The 18487-nt window shown below is 36.6% G+C and overlaps 1 protein-coding gene and 2 long non-coding RNA genes across 5 annotated transcripts in view; 1 reads left to right on the forward strand and 2 right to left on the reverse strand.

Annotated features, from left to right (window-relative positions):
• The window catches only part of LOC111764986 (uncharacterized), a 65468-nt gene extending 58852 nt beyond the window's left edge, over nt 1-6616 (reverse strand). Inside the window, exon 1 of the long non-coding RNA XR_009185380.2 lies at nt 4793-6616. This is a non-coding gene — a long non-coding RNA (uncharacterized lncRNA). The remainder of the gene's footprint in view (nt 1-4792) is intronic.
• The window catches only part of EMCN (endomucin), a 239097-nt gene that overhangs the window by 89652 nt on the left and 130958 nt on the right, over nt 1-18487 (forward strand). For all 3 annotated transcript variants that reach the window (XM_004461949.4, XM_058294943.2, XM_058294944.2), the window contains exons 6-8: nt 7480-7569; nt 7803-7856; nt 9427-9522. In XM_004461949.4, coding sequence (XP_004462006.2) covers nt 7480-7569; nt 7803-7856; nt 9427-9522 — 240 coding nt within the window. The remainder of the gene's footprint in view (nt 1-7479; nt 7570-7802; nt 7857-9426; nt 9523-18487) is intronic.
• LOC111764985 (uncharacterized) overlaps nt 6775-18487 on the reverse strand; it is a 219129-nt gene continuing 207416 nt past the window's right edge. Inside the window, exon 3 of the long non-coding RNA XR_011648917.1 lies at nt 6775-7412. This is a non-coding gene — a long non-coding RNA (uncharacterized lncRNA). The remainder of the gene's footprint in view (nt 7413-18487) is intronic.

Consider the following 18487-nt stretch of genomic DNA (forward strand, 5'->3'; position numbering starts at 1 on the left):
TGGTAATTTCCTGGATAGGCTGCTGCAGGTCCCCACAGCTTCCTCCCCGCTGGAGGTGGGACTGGGGCCTAGGCTGGAGCTGCAATCTGATCTGGGTGGAAAGAAGCCAGTCCCCACCAGCACTGGGATTTTCAGTCTGTCCCACTTTGCCTCGTGCCAGGCACAGAGTTAAGACGGCAGTTCCCAGCCTCTTTCTGACTTGGACATGCTCAAACTTAGGCTGTTCTTAGAATTATACTTTAGCCTGCTGAATTCACTCATCAGTAGCTGAAATTGGTGCCCAACTGTCTCCTCCACCCCCATTTTTGGGAAGTGGAGCTTTCAATTCCAGCCATGGAACAGCTCCTGAGGCAGCTTGTGCCTCCATGGCGTGGAACGCTCTACTTAGAAATGTTCTCTGCAGATGGGCAGTCTCCTCCCTCCATTCCTTCAAGTATGTTGCAGGATGCTCTTCTGGCCTCCTGGAGCCCCCAAACAGGTGCTTCAGCTAGCTCCAGATAGCTCTGGGTGTTTACTAACTGTCCTATAGCAGAAGCTGACTCTAGGAGCTCCTTACTCTACTACCATTTCACTGATTTTTTTCTTTTTGTTTTGTTCTGATTTCCTATTTCTATTTTATTAACCTTATGACATATGTCATTGTTTAAATCCTTAAATCATTTTTAAGAGCCATCTTATAAGTAAAATTCAATTGAAAACAATATATATATATTTTTTTATTATGACCCTGACATATTGCTTTGCTTTGTTTTTTTACCTCGTTTTACATCTTTCAACTTGGGTTATGCTTCTTACCTGCCCTAAAAGAATGTAAGTTCTTAAATGCAACATTGGATCCAGAGTAGGTCTGTCTGCTTCTGTTGTAATTGTTAAATAAAATGAAAAAAAATCACAATACAAATAATTTTTTAAATATATACCTGTCCTTATAGTAAGATAAACAATTATCTTATAGATTCACTTTGCCTTTACTAGCAGCTACTACGGCTGCCAAAAAAGTTTGTTTACTATTCAACCAAAATTTATAGGCCCTATTTCCAGACACTATTCTAGCAGTTAGGAAACATCAGTGAGCAAAATAGGTAAAGATCCTTTGCCTCAAGAATGTTAATGTTTTGGTAGAGGAGACAAACTCTAACCAATAAACATAAAACATAAGGAAATTATACAGTAAATTAGGTGATAAGTGTTAGTCAAAAAAACATAGAACAGGGTAAGAGGGAGGCATATGAATGCTGGAGATATGGGGATAAATTTGCAGTATAGAATAAAGTGGTCAAAGTAGACCTCCCTGAAAATATTTAAATGAAGTTGATGAAACTGAGTCACCCAATATCTCGGAATAGAGCATTCTAGCAGAATTAGAACTCAGGCAAGGGCTGTAATTTGGGCCATGCTTGCTGAGTTCAAGAAATAGCACCGAGTAAGTGGACAGGGTAGAGTCAAAGAATTTACCAGGTGGATTACTCAGGTTTTTGTGAGCTATTACAAAGATTTAGCCTTTTTTTTTCTGAGTGTGATGGAGAATCAATGGGGATTTTGAACAGAAGAGTGATGTGATCTTATTACTGTTTTAAAATTATCACCCCGAGAGCCCAGCAGAGACCATCAGTTGAAGCAAAGGTTCTTTTTGCAAGCTATTGAGAAGAGAGATGATGGGAGTTTGGACCAGGGTATTGAAAGTGTATGTAGCACGAACTGTGCAAATTCTAGATTTTATCTGGATACAGAGCTAATATATATTCCTTATGGTTTAGAAAAAGATTAGTCAAAATTGATTTGAGATCTTTGGTCTGAGCAGATAGAGTGAATGGTTATTATCAGTGAGAAGAGGAAGGCTGCAGGTAAAAAATAAATGTTACCATTTGGACATGTTGAGTTTTAAATATTTATTATTGCTGAGCAGGTGGAGGGAGTTATTAATCTAGAAATTAGGAAAGAAGTATGGCATAGAAGTATAATTTTGGGAATCATTTGCATTGATGTCAGAGTTATACCTTGAAGTTGGATGAAATCACCAAAGAAATGAGTGTAAGTAGAAACAAGGCTCAAGGACTGAGCCCTGGAGCACTCCAAGATTAAGAGATAAGAGAGAAGAAGAGAAATCAAATGGGAGACTGTGAAGAATAAGCCATGAACTAGGAGAAAAACCAATAGAGGATGCCTTAGTGGAAGCTGTTTAAAGAAAATGTGTTAAGGATGAGGGAATAATTTATTGTGTGAAAGGCTGACAAATTCTTAAAATGGGACACTAACTCATCAAATTACAATTAAAGAACCATTCAAATTATTTATAAATAATAGAAAAGAATGAATGGCCATTCAATTCATTTGAGTTTAGTCCTTCAGGCACATATTAAATGCTTATATAGCAAAAAGAATAGTAAGCAAAATAAAGGAAACAAAAATAAAGTAGTTTTATTTTCTTCCTCCCACTAGAATGTTTTATTCTCTACTGCTTCCTACCCATATTGCCTATTATTATCTCTGTATCTCATAGAACTTCCTCTCAATTCATTCTTTCTAATTTTCAAATTTTAAATTAATAACATGATGAATTCAGCTTACATCTGTGCAGTATGTGTGTTTATATGTTAATACTTGGTTAGCATGAAATATCTCAAGGAATTTTTACCATACTTTCAAAACCCAATTTGGATATATAATCTGACGTATGAGCTAACAGAACAATTGAAATTGATAATGTTCTAGAAATTCTGAATAAAGAATTACCATAATTATAGGCATTATGTTTTCATTTCAACAGATACTTTCTTAGAGAGCGCTACCTAGTATACTTGTGCAATCCAAGAGACTAATCTAATAGTGAGACTTTAGTCGGTACTGGAATGGAGGAGAGGATGTTTGGAGACATTGAAGCAGGCATGGGGGAACTTAGTACTGTAGTTGAAATCATACTGTGTAGGTAGACAAAGGTTTTACTAATGACTTCAGAGGGATAAACTCCTGTGTGCTTGTTCACAGTAAAGAGGGGTAACGTATATAATAGAAAGGACCCCAGAAAAGCTGTCAGGAGATCAGGGTACTAGTTATATCTTACACACTAAATAACTATGAGAGCTTGACAAAGTCTTTTAAACCTTTCTGGGCCTCAGTTTTGTCACATATAAAATAAAAAGTTTGAAAAAGTCAGGATTGGCAAATGCATATCATGATGCTGCCACTCAACTCCTTCTGTGCCCAGAACGGCCTCTGAAAACAGATCATGTCTCATTTTCTCAGTTATGGCTTCATAATCCTTCAGAGCACAGCATACAACTCATTTCCAATTGAGTATGGTTGGCACTCAAAATAAAAATTATTCACCATTCCAACCAAAGTTTAGAGAGCTTCAAGCAACATGAGACGATGACTATGTTTGTAATTCTTCAGTTTGATAAACTATTTTCTCCCAGAACACAAAAGATATTGACTAATAATTCTTAAATTCTAATGCCTAGTACAAGATCTGACTTACAGTATATCCTCAACAAATATTACTAGAATAAAAAAATGAACAAATAAGTAAATAGCTAACTTTGAGAGCTTGCTTTGTGTTGAGCATTTTGCATATGTTCTCTTTTAAACTTTGCAATGATTTTTGAGATACATTCTTTTTTCAGTCCCATTTTACTGATGAGTAAGGCAAAACTTATAAAGGTCAATAAATACATATATAAAAATATGCACACATACAAACTTATATATGCACACAGATATAAGTGATAGATATATACATATAAGTAAATATATATGCATTTATATGCATATATATATACAAACATACAAAGTAACCTGCAGATATGTGACTCAGACTTGATTCTGTTTGAAAGCATGGCCATACTCTCAACCAGAGGTGCCACCAAACCCTGGTAGAGAAGGGCTAGAGTCCCAAACTGCCATCCTCATTAGCCAAAAGACAAAAATTACAGTTACATATAATACTCAAGATTATTTGGTTGCAACAACAGAACCCAACTTTGTTTAACCTAAGCCAAGTATATATATGCTTTTTAATTAAAAGTACACTGGGAAACTCACAGTCTAAACAAGGATCCAAGCCAGTAGATTAATAGACAGTCCTTTCAGAGTTCCATTCTGGAATAACTCAGCTTCAACAATTTTCTCTCCTTGAATTACTCCACTCAAATTCCCAGAAGAGAACTTTGGTCCTAGAATATCCCTTAGGAACTTAAGGTGGAGTAAGAAGGAGCATCTCATATAACCACACGAAGTAGGAAAGAAATGGTTCCCCACAGCAAGACTTAGGTCCTTTCACTCAAAGAAGGGAGAGGTAAGAAACAACCAGATGTCTCTTGTAAGAAATGGTGCCCTACTCTTCTGATTCCAGTTTAAAATTTTTAAGGCTCCATTTTTGCCTCCAGTATAAGTGATCTTTCAAACAGATGTCAGTGGCAACTGTTTTTGACTGAATACTCAGAGAAGCAGAGTTCAAGATGCAGTTAAAAAAAAATAAAGACAAAAAAACAAACAAAAAATAAAGGTATTAGAGATTCATTGCAAAAAAAAAAAAAAAAAAGATGCAGTTGAAGGTACAAGGATTTTATTAGGGAAAATGCCTGTGAAAGAAAATGAAGAGAGCAGCTGGAGAGGCGGGAAAAGCTGTCAGACTGCAATGAACTCTGGCATGGAGAGGGGACCGGGAAGGAATGTTGGGTGGAAGCATCCTAGACTGCCATGCAATCTAAGGAAAGCTCAAGAAGACCATCAGAGAGTCTCCCAATCAAATTCTATCCTCTGAAGAGTCTGTGTTTTCCAGGAACAGGCTTACCTTAATATCCCTGCTGGCTCAGTCATCGACTGGGAACAGACAGTGGGGAGACCTGGCACAGGACAAACAACAGTGAATTTCATAGTGCAGCTGAGACCTTGGTCAATTCTGCTGCCCGTAGAGAGAGTCATTTAGGCTTGTTCTCACGGCCATCGCAGGTGCCCTGGAGCATTTCCATCAATAAGGGCTGCTGTCGTTCAATCTCCCAAAGAATTATCAAAGAATTGGTTTCTAGCAACAGCCGGAGATATAATCAATGGGATAAATTTAGATGCATATAATTACAGTAGGGTTAATCCTTAGGGTCTCTGCCTCAAACATCTTGTTCCAAGTTCTCAGAAGTTTGAAAACTGAATTTAAATCAGACACAGCATATTCGCAATTCAATAGTCATTACAATCACCAAAAGCCAGGATTCAAGAACATCATCAAATGCTGTCCGTGCCGTGTCAGGGCACAATTTATTACAGGGTCTTCGGCTTCTGAGCAGAGCAAAGAAGCATCTGAAGACAGAAATGACTGAAAAGACTATATATTTTTGCACTTAGAATATTTTTTTAATTAGATAGATTGTCTTTGATTGGAAGGTTCAACTCTTGGGAACCTAAGCATCATCATCATCATAGGTAATGCTCTTAGTATCAAGCACACTTATAGGCATTTTAAATTTATTAAGTCATTTAATTTTCACACCATTATGATGTAGAACTATTATAATCCCCGTTTGTAGATGTGGAAACTCAGGCACAAAAAGGTTAGATGACTTACCTAAGATCTACAGCCAGTAAGTGCTAGATTCAAATGTGAACACATGCATTCTGGCTTTGGAATCATACTCTCAAATACTCCACTATACAGCTCTTATACCTTCTCTGCCATTGCTATTTTGGAAGTAACTTAGGATAACCAAATCCTCACAAAACTCACAGAGATCAGCTCCGAACACCTCATGGATCCCTAAACCTTACCCAAAGAAAGAAAAATATCAACCTCACAATTTATGAATTCTGCCAATATAATACTTTTGACAATATGATCATGCCAAAGGATGAGGTTTCTTTTTTAAATCAGATTATTCTACTGATTACCTATAGACCATTAGTAATAACAGTTGGCCATTAGATAATCAACATATTTTAAGTAGGAAAGCTCAGAACTTTATCTGAATCAAATAGTTATACCAGTCTTGAGGCTGACACTTAGCCTGTCCATGAGGTGGTAATAAGGTAGGCTGTGGAATCTTGAAAGTTAACCCTTAAGATTAACTTTCTCCAGGAGGATTAATTGAGATTCATCCTCAGGTGGATTAATACTGTGGATTATTGAACCAGTCATCTTACTCTCTGGCAACACAACCAAGAGAGCATCATCCTAACTAAAGCACTTGACTCTGGAAAAACAACCAAGGTTTAAGCTCTTCCCTACTTTTTCATTTAATATTCCTTTTTCTTCCTGATTATGCACTAGCTGACATTTTCCTTTATTCCTCCCATAGAGCTATTGGATGGCAGGAACCGTACAGCCTGTAAACATTTTTCTTACCCCACTGATGTCAAAAATACATGAGCATGCCGTGTGTGCCAGCCTGTGGGTAGCAAAGAAGGAAAGAGCCAAGGCAATGTCAATTTATTTGGCCAATTATATATGGCCTTAATATTTCTAAGGCAGCTATAATCATCAGAGATGTCTCTTAATTCAGCCAAGCAGTCAGCTATATTTCAGTGCACATGCAGTGTAGCTAGAGCTCCATGTAGGGTATGGTGAGAATTATGGTCTCTGAACTCCAGGAACTTGCAAGTCAGTGGAGAGACAAGGCAATCTGGTAGGATAAAAATAGAGCACGTAATACCAAAAAGAAATAAATAAAATTAAATGTGTATTTTTAATTTTCTAAACAAAAAATACATTTTATCCCAACTTCACAGGAATAACTACTACAAACATATAAAAACATTTAGTTACTTATATTGCCTTTCAACTTATTGAGATATGAGGGTTTTGATTAATATAATTTTATTTATACTTTTGTTTCAGTTCTGATTGAAGATAGCAAATATTGAATAAGCAAAAATTAAAAAGCTTAAAATAAATTTATAATTAACATTTTCCCTGGAAGAAAAGAGCATGGACCATGGTAGAAATACAGCCAAACATCAGTTACTCTAAATAAAGCACCCTAATTTAAATAACTGCTGAGATTTAGTGATAAAAACAAAGGAATCTTCTTTGCTTTTCCCCCAACCTCCTAACCAAAGTCTCATTTTCAAATTTTTCTCTTCAACCATTAAAAAACACTATACAATCTGAAGTATAATGGAAAAAAACCATCACAAAATGTGTAATATCTGAAATTTGAATAATGCTTTTGCGTAGACTAGGCTATTTATATCCCACAAGAAACTTGTGCAGTAGATTATAGCCTATGATAACATACTTACTTGCGTTTTCTTGGCCAGTTCTTGATGATACAATACTTAACCCAAAGTTTTGTGATTCTAAATTTAATAATTTTTCCAGGAGGAAGAGATGACCTTATGGTTTAGTGTTAGCATTATCATTCATCCTATTGTTCAATGATAGACAGCTCCCACAGATCTTCAGAAAAACAAACTGTTTGAATCTGCAAAGAAATTCAGTATGAAGAGTTAATAACATAGTCTGACTCTGAATTTGTGCTTTTCCTACAGTTACTATACAGTCAGATGCCTCAACTTCTAAAACCAGTATGTCAATGTTACCCTCGATATCAATGTCAGAAAGCACCTTGCAGTCTCAAGGTATGACTTCCTTGTCAAAGAGTGGAAACTTGCTTTACTCAACTCCTCCTCACCAAGAAAACAGCCAAACTTGATTTTAAAGAAACAGCTTTTTCAGGATGAGATCGAATTTTTTTCACTTGAAACATCATAACCATAAATTACAGAGGCTTACTTAAATGGGGGGAGATGGCATGTAAGGAGTGTCACATATTAACCAAATGTAATTTACTTTTCCTTTCTTAAAATAATAGGCACTGAGAATGGAAAAAACACAAGCTCTTCTTCAACCAACCCCTCTTATTCCAGTGAGTAACAGACCTATCTTCAATTCTGGCAATAAATATGCAGAATATTTTAATGTGCCTATAAGGGAACGGATTAAAGCATGGATAGCCTTTTTTCAGTGTTACTGGACCTACAATCCAATTACAAAACTTTCCTAACAGTAAGAGAATTTCCTGCAAATGAAGCCAATCTTAATGAGCATCCCTTTGGGGTTTTTTTCTTACTTTAGTGCTAAGCAATTACTACCAAGGGCCAAAGGTGAATTGATGAACTAGTCTCAGATAAATCAAAATACATGGAATAGATCCACATATAAATGAATTGTTCACTTTTGAAAATAGCCTTTTTTAAAATGTCTATCTTAGCTAGTACAACTATGTCACATAACATGTATATGTATGCTAAAGTTGACTATAGAATATTTTATAATTTCCCTAGAAATTACAAATAAGGTGAATATATATGACATGGGTATCTTAAAAGATGATCTTAGGTTTAGGTAAAGAAATTCCATTAAATACGTCAGCACAGAAATTATTGACCTGCTTATTCATGACATCTTCATTTGGGGAGGCAGTAATGATAGTAATCCCATGACATTTAATTCAGTAGGTCTCACACAAGGTCTATCATAAACCTAGCAAAGCTTACTTAAAAAAATATTTCAGTGTGACAGGGGTATAAAACACACTAAAATGAATTGGATAACTATTCTAACCCCCCTGATAAACAAATGAAGAGCACATAAGCAAGCAGAATGCCTAAGTAGTGACAATAACTTCTACCATAACTCTGTTATCTCTGCTTATACCCCTATGACAGCCTTTTTGCCTGGACATCACAGTCTTTTTATTATGGCAAATGACTGTTAGAAAAGAAGGCAGTTGCTAAAAAAAGCAAAAATCATCTTTTTCATAAAAGAAGGAAAAATTCTCCCTAAGTTAATGGAGCAATAACCACTCCCCCAAGCACACAGGCACGCATAAATACACATGTGCACACACGCACAGGCACACACCCACGTACACACATATGAACATCTCTCTTGAGCTATGCTGTCCATTTTTAAAAATCAAGTCCATTATGATATCCACTTATGTTAGTGTATGCCTTTTCTAGTTTAAAGATAGTATTATGGAAATATATTTGTAAGGTTTTTGGAAAACCAGCATTTTAATTAGAGCAGTCTTGGTATGAGCTATATAATTTTTTTCAGCAACTTTATTATAAAGCACTAATGAAAAAATCTATGACTTTAGCTCTAACCATGGGTCTAAAGAACATCTTCTGCCTTTCTAATCCTTCACCTCTTCACGACTCTGGTCTCCAGAGAGGGGAAGGAACTGTCTCCCTTAGGCTTGGAATTTTGTTTCAGAAAGGCTACAAGACTGACATCAAGTGGATACATCAGAAATGACAACAAGAGCAAAACCCATGAATCAGATAAATCTACTTTGCCAAAAATAAAATATTTTAATAGAATAATGTTTAAAAGAAAATGTAGGCATATATGATTTTGCTCTATTGGTGAACTATCTATTGTGAAATTCAATAGTTGTTCTAATTGACAATGCGTCTAACTTTTTTTAGGTATTATATTGCCTGTGGTTATTGCATTGATTGCAATAACACTCTCAGTATTTGTTCTGGTGGGTTTGTATCGAATGTGCTGGAAGATAGACCCAGGTAAGTAACAGTGTTTTGTTTTGTTTTGTTTTTTCTTCCCTAAAAGGAGAATGTGTTCCCAGTCTAAACTTGAATTTAAACATTTAATGGGAAAGAGGATTTATAAAGAAATAAAATGAGATACCATATTCCTTGATCACAGAAATGGAGGGAAATGGGAAATGCTGGTGAATGTAAAGGATGAGGATTAACTTTTATTGATAGATATTATCAAATACAGGCAAGCCTCGCTCTAACGAAATAGCCCCAGTTTTGCAGATGGTTGGGAATATCATAGTAAAGAGAATGTAAAATGACATGCCTCTTCTGTAGTGAAGATTTATTCCATTTCCATGTAACAAGAGAATAAAGGGAGGTCTTGCTAAAGATTTTGCTTAGGGGCCCTTAATCTCAAGAAAAATCAACTATGACTTACTTACGTCCTTGAAACCATAGCTGCCTTCCAATGAAAGGGTCTTCCATGATTATGAGTTCAGCTAAGCAAACCAGTTCTTAGGATTGAACACTGTTCCTATTTTTAGTAGGATTTTTGTTTAGCAATCCTCTATTAACCTTTTTAATCTCTCTAATAGCATTTAAAACGTGTTCTTTCTTTGAAAGCGACACTGTTCTCTTCTAGATCTAAAAATCTTGTGCTGTTTCTTCCTTTCGCAATTTCATCTTCCTTCCCTTGTCCCTTATATTTACACTTCCCATAATTGTAATCATTTTTGGATTCTTTTATAAATAAACGTTTTATTTTAGAAAAGATTTAGATTTCAGAAAAGTTGCAACGATGGACAATGAGTTTTCATATACCCTGCACCCACTTACCTCTATTAATAACATTTTATGATAGCGTGGTAGATTTGTCCCAATTAATGAACCAATATTGACACATTTTTACAAACTAACATATCTACTTTATTCCGTCTTTTTTTCTGTTCCAGGATCACTTCACTCTGTACTCCAACTGAATTTTCCTTCAGTTCCCATGGTTCATTTCTCCCCTACATTATCTTAACTCCAATCCAGACCTATGTCCTGAACCAAATCAAAATACTAAACTGCCTCTGCACACCTCTATTGGGAATACCAACAGGATGTTCCAATTTTTAAAATATAACATCAAATTCATTGTATCCCCCTTCAAAATTTGCCTTTTCTCCCACCTTCTTGTTTCATTCAGTGTCTTCACACACGGTTGACTAAATTAATCTTCATGGTTATTCTCTATTTCCTCCCTTTCTTCTCTGTCTACATATAATAACAAATGTTTTGGTCATTTTTTCTCTGAAATATCTCTCAATTCTGTCTCCTTCTATTTATATCCATTGTACTAACTATTGCCTGGACTATTATAATACCTAAATGGCTTCTCTGTTCTCAGTCTCCTTCTATATACTTAATTCACAAATGATTTCCCATTCTACCACAGGATTTCTCTTCCGTTGTCCTATTTATGTACAACCTTTGAGAGGGTAGCATCCATACTCTTTATTAAGTCATGGAAGCTTCCACTGACCATTTCTTTTTCAACCTCTGCCATTGTTCAACTTAAACTTATGTTCTAGTCACACTTGGAACACTTGTTGTACCCTGGGTGTCCACTGTAGTGTCATACATCCATTCCTTCATCCATGATATTCCTTTTAAGGAATGTTCAGACTAGCTCTTAGTTTGTATAACACACCCAATCTCCATTTGCCCCACTAAGAACCAACTCAAACACTGATCTACTTATTGTTTTATGACACACCACATCTTCAAGAATGGATTTGCTCGTTCTTTCATGGTCAATTCTACAGAATTTTCTGATATCATTCATCATATGATATTATAGTTACTTCTCAATCCTTCTAAGCCATAAACCATAAATTGCTCACGTCATAATGTATCTAATACATAACTGATCCTTAATATATGCTCATTGAATTAGTTTTTTTTTTCAATTTACAACAAAACAATACCCTCCCTTTCAACATTTGGATTCTACATAGTTCACCAGCAAAATCCTACCTAAGTATCATAAGCTGTTAAAAAGCAAAGAGCAATTTGTTATATAATATATGTGTTTACCCCATGGACATTGTGCCTCCAGGATACTAACAGATACTGTTCCTCAGGTAAATATTTGACTGAAAGGCACATGGACAGTTTGGGACATGAGCATGACAGTGGTAGGGAAAGTTATGAGGCAAAAGCAGCTCAATTCATTTTAGCTCGTGGTGGAAAATAAGAAGAAAAAAATCAATGACTTTTCCTTTGGCAGTAAGTAAATAAACTTCTTAACAACACCTGAAATATGTTTCCTTAAACAGTCTCCAGAAAGGAAATAGCATTTTTATAAATCAGTTTAATTTCTCTCACTTTTTAATTCACCAATCCTGTCTTCTAAGGGAAATCAACCATCCTAGTTAAAGCTCATGAGTGTTGAGTATATGAAATAGGTAAAAATTATCACCCTAAATCCATTTGTAAAAATACCCCGTATTGAAAAGCTGCTTTGCACTTGATTATTATTTGAAAAGTTGACAATTTTCTATTAAAGAGGACTGTATGTATGAAACGGATTCTTCAGAAAATGTTTACAATTCATATGACTATGGAAAATTATTAAGAACTCATATGGTACTTTAAAACCAAGTTTGGCAATTGTACAATTAGCCAAATCATATGATTACTGTTAATTTTGTTTTACAAACAGAATCTGCAGCCTTACCATTAATTCATTACCATTAAATTAGCATCATTAAACACCTGCAGTTAATCACTCTCCGTGTATGTGAGTGAGATTCCATTAAGCTGAGAAACCCACTCTGCTCTCTGGAAGACAATATGATATCAGAAAGTTTGGAGTGATACTAAGCTTATCTGAATAATGTTAACAGTCTGAGCTTTAACCCTAATAAGAAACCATAGATAAAGAAAGTAGTTTGTTGGCATGCATCTATCTGCTACTGAACCCATCATTATGGCTCTGTAAGAAAAAATATTAAAAGAAGCATGCACAGAAATATCAACTTATTTTGAAACACAGAATGAGCGTCATGGATAACATAAAAAAAGACTGTTAGAGGAATCATAAAAATTGCTGTTAAAACTTTGCTGATGATCGAGAAGAGCAAGATAGGCTTAGATGGTGAGCAGCTATGGGGTCATGGATAAAAGCATATGATGGCATATCTTAGTCAAGGTGACAGAAATAAAAGCAGAAAAAATATAAGTGGAAGTCAAGACCTGTGTAAAACAAGGATGGTCAAGGCCAGTAAAATCACATTTAAAGGGCATATAATAATAACAAGGACTGAATTAAAAAGGAAAGAAATCCAAGAGATGGGAGCTGAGTAGCAATGGAATAAAACCTGTGCAAAATCATGAATGGAACAAGAGGGACCTCAAGCAATCACATTAATCATTGCTTGCAAAACTGCCCCTTCATTAATTGAGATGCACAGGTATATTGGCCTGGCTTAAGGAGAGGGAAAAAATAATTTTTTAAAAGAAGAAAAAAAATTAGAGGTCTTACACTCTTTCATGTCAATCTGGAGCAATCCAGACAGTATGGTATTTGCATAAAGGATGATATTTAGGTCAATGGAAAGAAAGAAGGAGGAAATGGACCCACACACATACATCAATTGATTTTGACAAAGGTGGTGAAGAAATACAATGGGAAAAGGATAGATTTATCAAAAATAGTGAAAATCTTTTTTGGCCTTCAGTTAAGGAAAGACTTCTTAAGTACGACGTTAAGTGTATGAACCACAAAAGGAAAAAATTGATAAATGGATCGCCATCAAAATTAAAAATTTTGTCCTTCAAAGGACAATGTTTAGAAAATGCAGTGGCAAGCCACAGACTGGGAAAAACTATTTGTAAAACATGCTTGATGAATTACTGTATTGAAAATACAGAATGAATTCTTAGAACACATTAAGAAGACAAAACTAATGGGCAAATAATTTGAAGAGACATTTTTCAAAAAAAGACATACAAATGGCCAAAAAGCACATGAAAAAATGTTTTACATAATCACCTGGTAATGAAAATTAAAGCTACAATGAGATACTATTGCAACATCCCCCAGAATAACTAAAATAGAAAAGACTAGCAACACCAAGTAGTGGTGAGGATGGGGAAAATTGAAAATAGAATTATCTTATATTGTTAGTGGAAATACAAAATAGTATAGTACAGCCATTTTGGAAAACAATTTGGTAGTTTCTTATAAAATAAGAATGGCAGAAAGCACATCAGTGGTTACAAAAGTCCAAGGTTAGGGTAGAGAGGGGATTGGCTGCAAAAGGGGATGAGGACATAAAAATGTTTGGATATTTTCATAGTGGTTAAAATTAAAAACAACAACTGAGGGAGTGTTTAGTTCCTAGCCAGGGGAGCTCTATCACAGTCCCTAAAGGAACAGCAACAATCCCCCAAGTGCAACGGCAAAGACCAAAAAAGAAGGAAGGTCCAACAATGAGCCCTTGATACTAATGACTATGCTTGTGAGCCTGTGCACCTGGAATAAGAACAAAGTCTAGAGCTGCAGGGTGCCCAAGAGTTACCTCCTGAGAGCCTCCATGTTGCTCAAATGTGGCCAGTCTTGAAGCCAAACTCAGCATGTAAATATGTTGCCTTCCCCGCAGTGTGGGACATGACTCATGGGGATGAGCCTCCCTGGTGCCGAGGGATTACTACCAAGTACCAGCTGATGATGTAACTAGAAAATGACCTTGAATAAAAGGGTCAACTCGGACCAGCAGAATATCTCAGTCTACATATAATACCAGGAGTTAAAAATGCTTTTTGACCTGAAGGAAAGGGGGAAATGGAAAGGACAAATGAGTTTATATGGCTATGAGTCTCTAAAAAGAGCCAGGAGGTTATCAGAGGGGTTGCCCTTATGCACACGTGAGCAGAGTCCCAGAGACAGATAAAGTCCAGGTATTGGTTCTGCTGAGGGCTACAGAGACCCACAGTTTCTATGGTCATGGCAGAAGGAGTTCAGTGCCATCTCAGTTGGCTCTACTTTGGAGTTTGTGTTTCTGTGCGATGGAGCTGGACTTAGATGTGATCTTTGTCCGCAAGTCTCTTTACTTTTACTGGAACTGTAGTTGGTGCTGGGATTTAATGTATACCCAGGGGACCTGAAACTCTGGACTGACTATGTGATAGCCAGCCCCTGAGCCTCAACAGACTTGCAACTCCTACACTCTGGTTTATTGGACTTACCCCACTCATCTAACATGGAGGTGAAGAAGGTCTACCACCACACCAGGGAGCCAAGACTGCTTGCAACTAAAAGCAGGAGAATTGCATCCAGCATCCATCTGGAATCTAAGCTCCCTCTTGATATAGATGTGGAGTGGACACAACCAATCCAAGGTCCACAGGATGGAGGAATAGAGTATGGATTAGAGTGGACTTACTGATGTTCTATTCATGAACTATTGTGATTAGTAATCAAAGAAAATGTGGCATTGGTATGGAGAAAGTGGCCATGGTGGCTGCTGGGGGTAGGGAATAGGAGGAAGAGATGAGATGTGGGGGCATTTTCAGGACTTGGGGTTGTCCTGGGTGGTGCTGCAGGGACAATTACTAGACATCGTATGTCCTCCCATGGCCCCCTGGGTGGAACGTGGGAGAGTGTGGGCCTTAATGTGGACCATTGACCATGAGGTGCAGCAGTGCTCAGAGATGTAGTCACCAAATGCAATGAATGGCTCATGATGATGGAGGAGATTGTTATTGGGGGAGGAGTTGGGTGAGGGGGGTAGAGGGTATATGGGGACCTCATATTTTTTTAATGTAATATTAAAAAAATAAAGACAAAAAAAAGAAAAAAAAGGAAAAAAAGAAAAAAGAGGGAAGCAGACTTGGCCCAGTGAAGAGGGCATCCATCTACCACATGGGAGATCCGCGGTTCAAACCCTGGGCCTCCCTGACCCATGTGGAGCTGGCCCATGCGCAATGCTGATGCACGCAAGGAGTGCCATACCAAATAAACAAACAAACAAATAAATAAATAAATAAAAATACCCAATTGACTACACTAATGAAAGAAGTTGTTGATATGGGAGGAGTGGGGAGTGTGAGGAAGTGAGGCATATGGAAACCTCCAAATTTTTTAATGTAATATTTTGTATGATTTATCAATTTTTTTAAAAGATAATAATAAAAAATATACAATTGAAAAAGAAAGTGGGATGAGGAAATTTTGGGGTAAAGGACATGTCGTATTTTATTACGGTGGCAATTATACATGCATGTACGCTTTCAAACCCATCAAATCAAACAATCAAAATGGAGGGGGGTATTTTATTTTATATGAATTATACTTGATAAGTTTATAATTTATAAGCAGAATGGCAGTATTGTATTGAGAAAGATTTACTAAGTTAATTTATTTTTATTTAGCATATCAACAATTCAGAGCATAAAATCCACACAAGTGAGAGAAAAAAAATACCTTACTTGTATGATTTAGCAAGGAGGATAAAATTGGAATAAAGGAAGAGAAGATGTAAAGACCCAACTTATATTTCTTTTTTTTGCCTTTTTCCTTCCCCACTTTTCCTTAGTGAGAAAGAGAAAAAAAAGAAACAAAATAATAAGTTGGTCAACCACATTTTCCTAATTTTCACTCCCTGGAAAGCAGGAGTTATCTTTAAAATGAGGACAGGGGTCTAGGTTCCTGCTCTACTGTTTAGGTTTCTAGGATGAAGCTGTCTTCCAGGATAGCCCACCCCAAACAGAGGAGGTGTCATGTCAACTTGTCAATGCAGAATGACCTGGCAGAGAAAGACCCTGGTGTTTCATAGATGAGACCAGATGGGAAATTTTTATATCAGTTGATCTAGCAAATCATGGACATTGGCCTGGGGCAAATGGGAGCCACACCCAGCAAAAGCATCATCCTGGAGGTACTAATAGTTCTGACAAAACCAAAGACACCAAAGACATTTGTGTATCACAAATTAGAGACACTGCAGACTTCGGCAGTGCAAGCAGCATTCAGGTGGACAAGAGACTATATTCTAGAGGCCATAAGAGACCAAGAACATTTTGCTCCAGGACCTAATTCTTCTGAAGACTACCAGCATGAAGTCAGAAGTTGCACCCCTCTCTCCTACACCCCGAAACTAACTTGGGGAGAGAAGCAGGAAGGGAGAGGCTAGCTTAGATAATGAGCTTTATTTACTTAAAAGAGACTGAACACCTACAAAGCTGTAAAACTAAGGACTGAGCTAAGCTTTAAACTGGATGGATTTTCATTTCTTTTCCTTGTAAAAAAGTAGAGGAGTTCTTTGTCAAAGATACAATAAGTCATAGACAAAATAAATAAATTACATATTTTTCAAGTCACACTACAATGTTAGTTAGATTATTTGATAGCTCTGTGCTTTTTTAATTTTTTCATTTTTCTCTATTTTTCTTTTTGTATCTCAGATTCAATCCTTTGCTGTCTACCACTACTTTGACCAACAATAATGAATGGACGCTTTAAAGCTCAAAAATGTTAACAAGGCAATAAACTAAAAAGATCATCCTGTATAAGAATCCAGTATATATTGAACATTGCTGTGCATAAATGTATATATACAGAACATCATTGAAAAGTTTAACTTAATTTTATTATATTAAATATTTCCCATGTGAAATATAGTCAAGTTTGATTTGGCCAAGCATCTAACAGAATTACAACAACAATAATAGCTAACATTTCTTAAGTACTTACTATGTTCCAGGTACTTTCTATCACTTAACCCTCACAACCCATGCAGTTATTACTCCCATTTATATATACTTCAGAAAATGAGACTTGGGAAGCGGACTTGGTCCAAAGGATAGGGCGTCCACCTACCACACGGGAGGTCCACGGTTCAAACCCCAGGCCTCCTTGATCTGTGTGGAGCTGGCCCATGAGCAGTGCTGATGCATGCAAGGAGTGCCGTGCCACGCAAGGGTGTCCCCCACATAGGGAAGCCCCACGTGCAAGGAGTGTGCCCCATAAGGAGAGCCACCCAGCATGAAAGAAAGTGTAGCCTGCCCAAGAATGGTGCCGCACACACGGAGAGCTGACACAACAAGATAACGCAACAAAAAGAAACACAGATTCCCGATGCCACTGATAAGGATGGAAGTGGTCATAGAAAAACACACAGCGAATGGACACAGAGAGCAGACAACTGGGGGGGTGGGGGGGGATAAAAATAAATAAATCTTTAAAGAAAAAGAAAATTAGGCTTAATGAAATTAAATAATTACTCAAAATCAAGACCTAATTCTTTGCACTTATTTGTACTTCTTTAATTAGTATGATGGCAAATGTGCTTGTGGTCCTGAACAGTGCTGAGATAAGTTAAAGTAATCCTTTCTGATATATGTTGAAAAGTCTTTCAACAGATATGTGGTCACAGATTAATGCAAGATTTGACCACTTATATCCACTCCAAGGAGCCATGTTCTTGTGCTGAGTGGATCATTCTGAGTTCTCATTCCAAACCTAAGTTGTTCTTTACCAGACACTTGTTACACAACCTGGCAAAGCATGGGAATGATTAGCTGCTATTTGTAGCCTCAGTGATATTTTGTGGGATACTTTGTAGAAGCTGAATCAGTAGACTTAAAAACGTAATTAGAAACAATATCTACATTGCAGCTTGCCTCAAACATAGTGATTTGCATCCCAAGAAAGAGCAATGTATAAAGTAGAAAATTTAATTATGTGGTATAAAAAGGTAACTTGATACTTTCAGGTGAATTTTTTTTTTCAGAGATACTGAAATAAACTGAAACATTTTCTGGTGTCTGTAAGATATGTGAGAATGGACAGTGGTTTCAGACTGTGATTTGAAATTATAAAATCAAAATTAATCAGGAACTAAGTTCAGAAGTTGACCTACTGAGAACTACCCTATGAATGTCAGGGCAAATGTTAACCATCCCGAGGAAATGGCCCATGGGAAACAAAAAATTATAC

Source organism: Dasypus novemcinctus, chromosome 1, assembly GCF_030445035.2.
Source record: "Dasypus novemcinctus isolate mDasNov1 chromosome 1, mDasNov1.1.hap2, whole genome shotgun sequence".
In the NCBI taxonomy this organism is placed as follows: domain Eukaryota; kingdom Metazoa; phylum Chordata; class Mammalia; order Cingulata; family Dasypodidae; genus Dasypus; species Dasypus novemcinctus.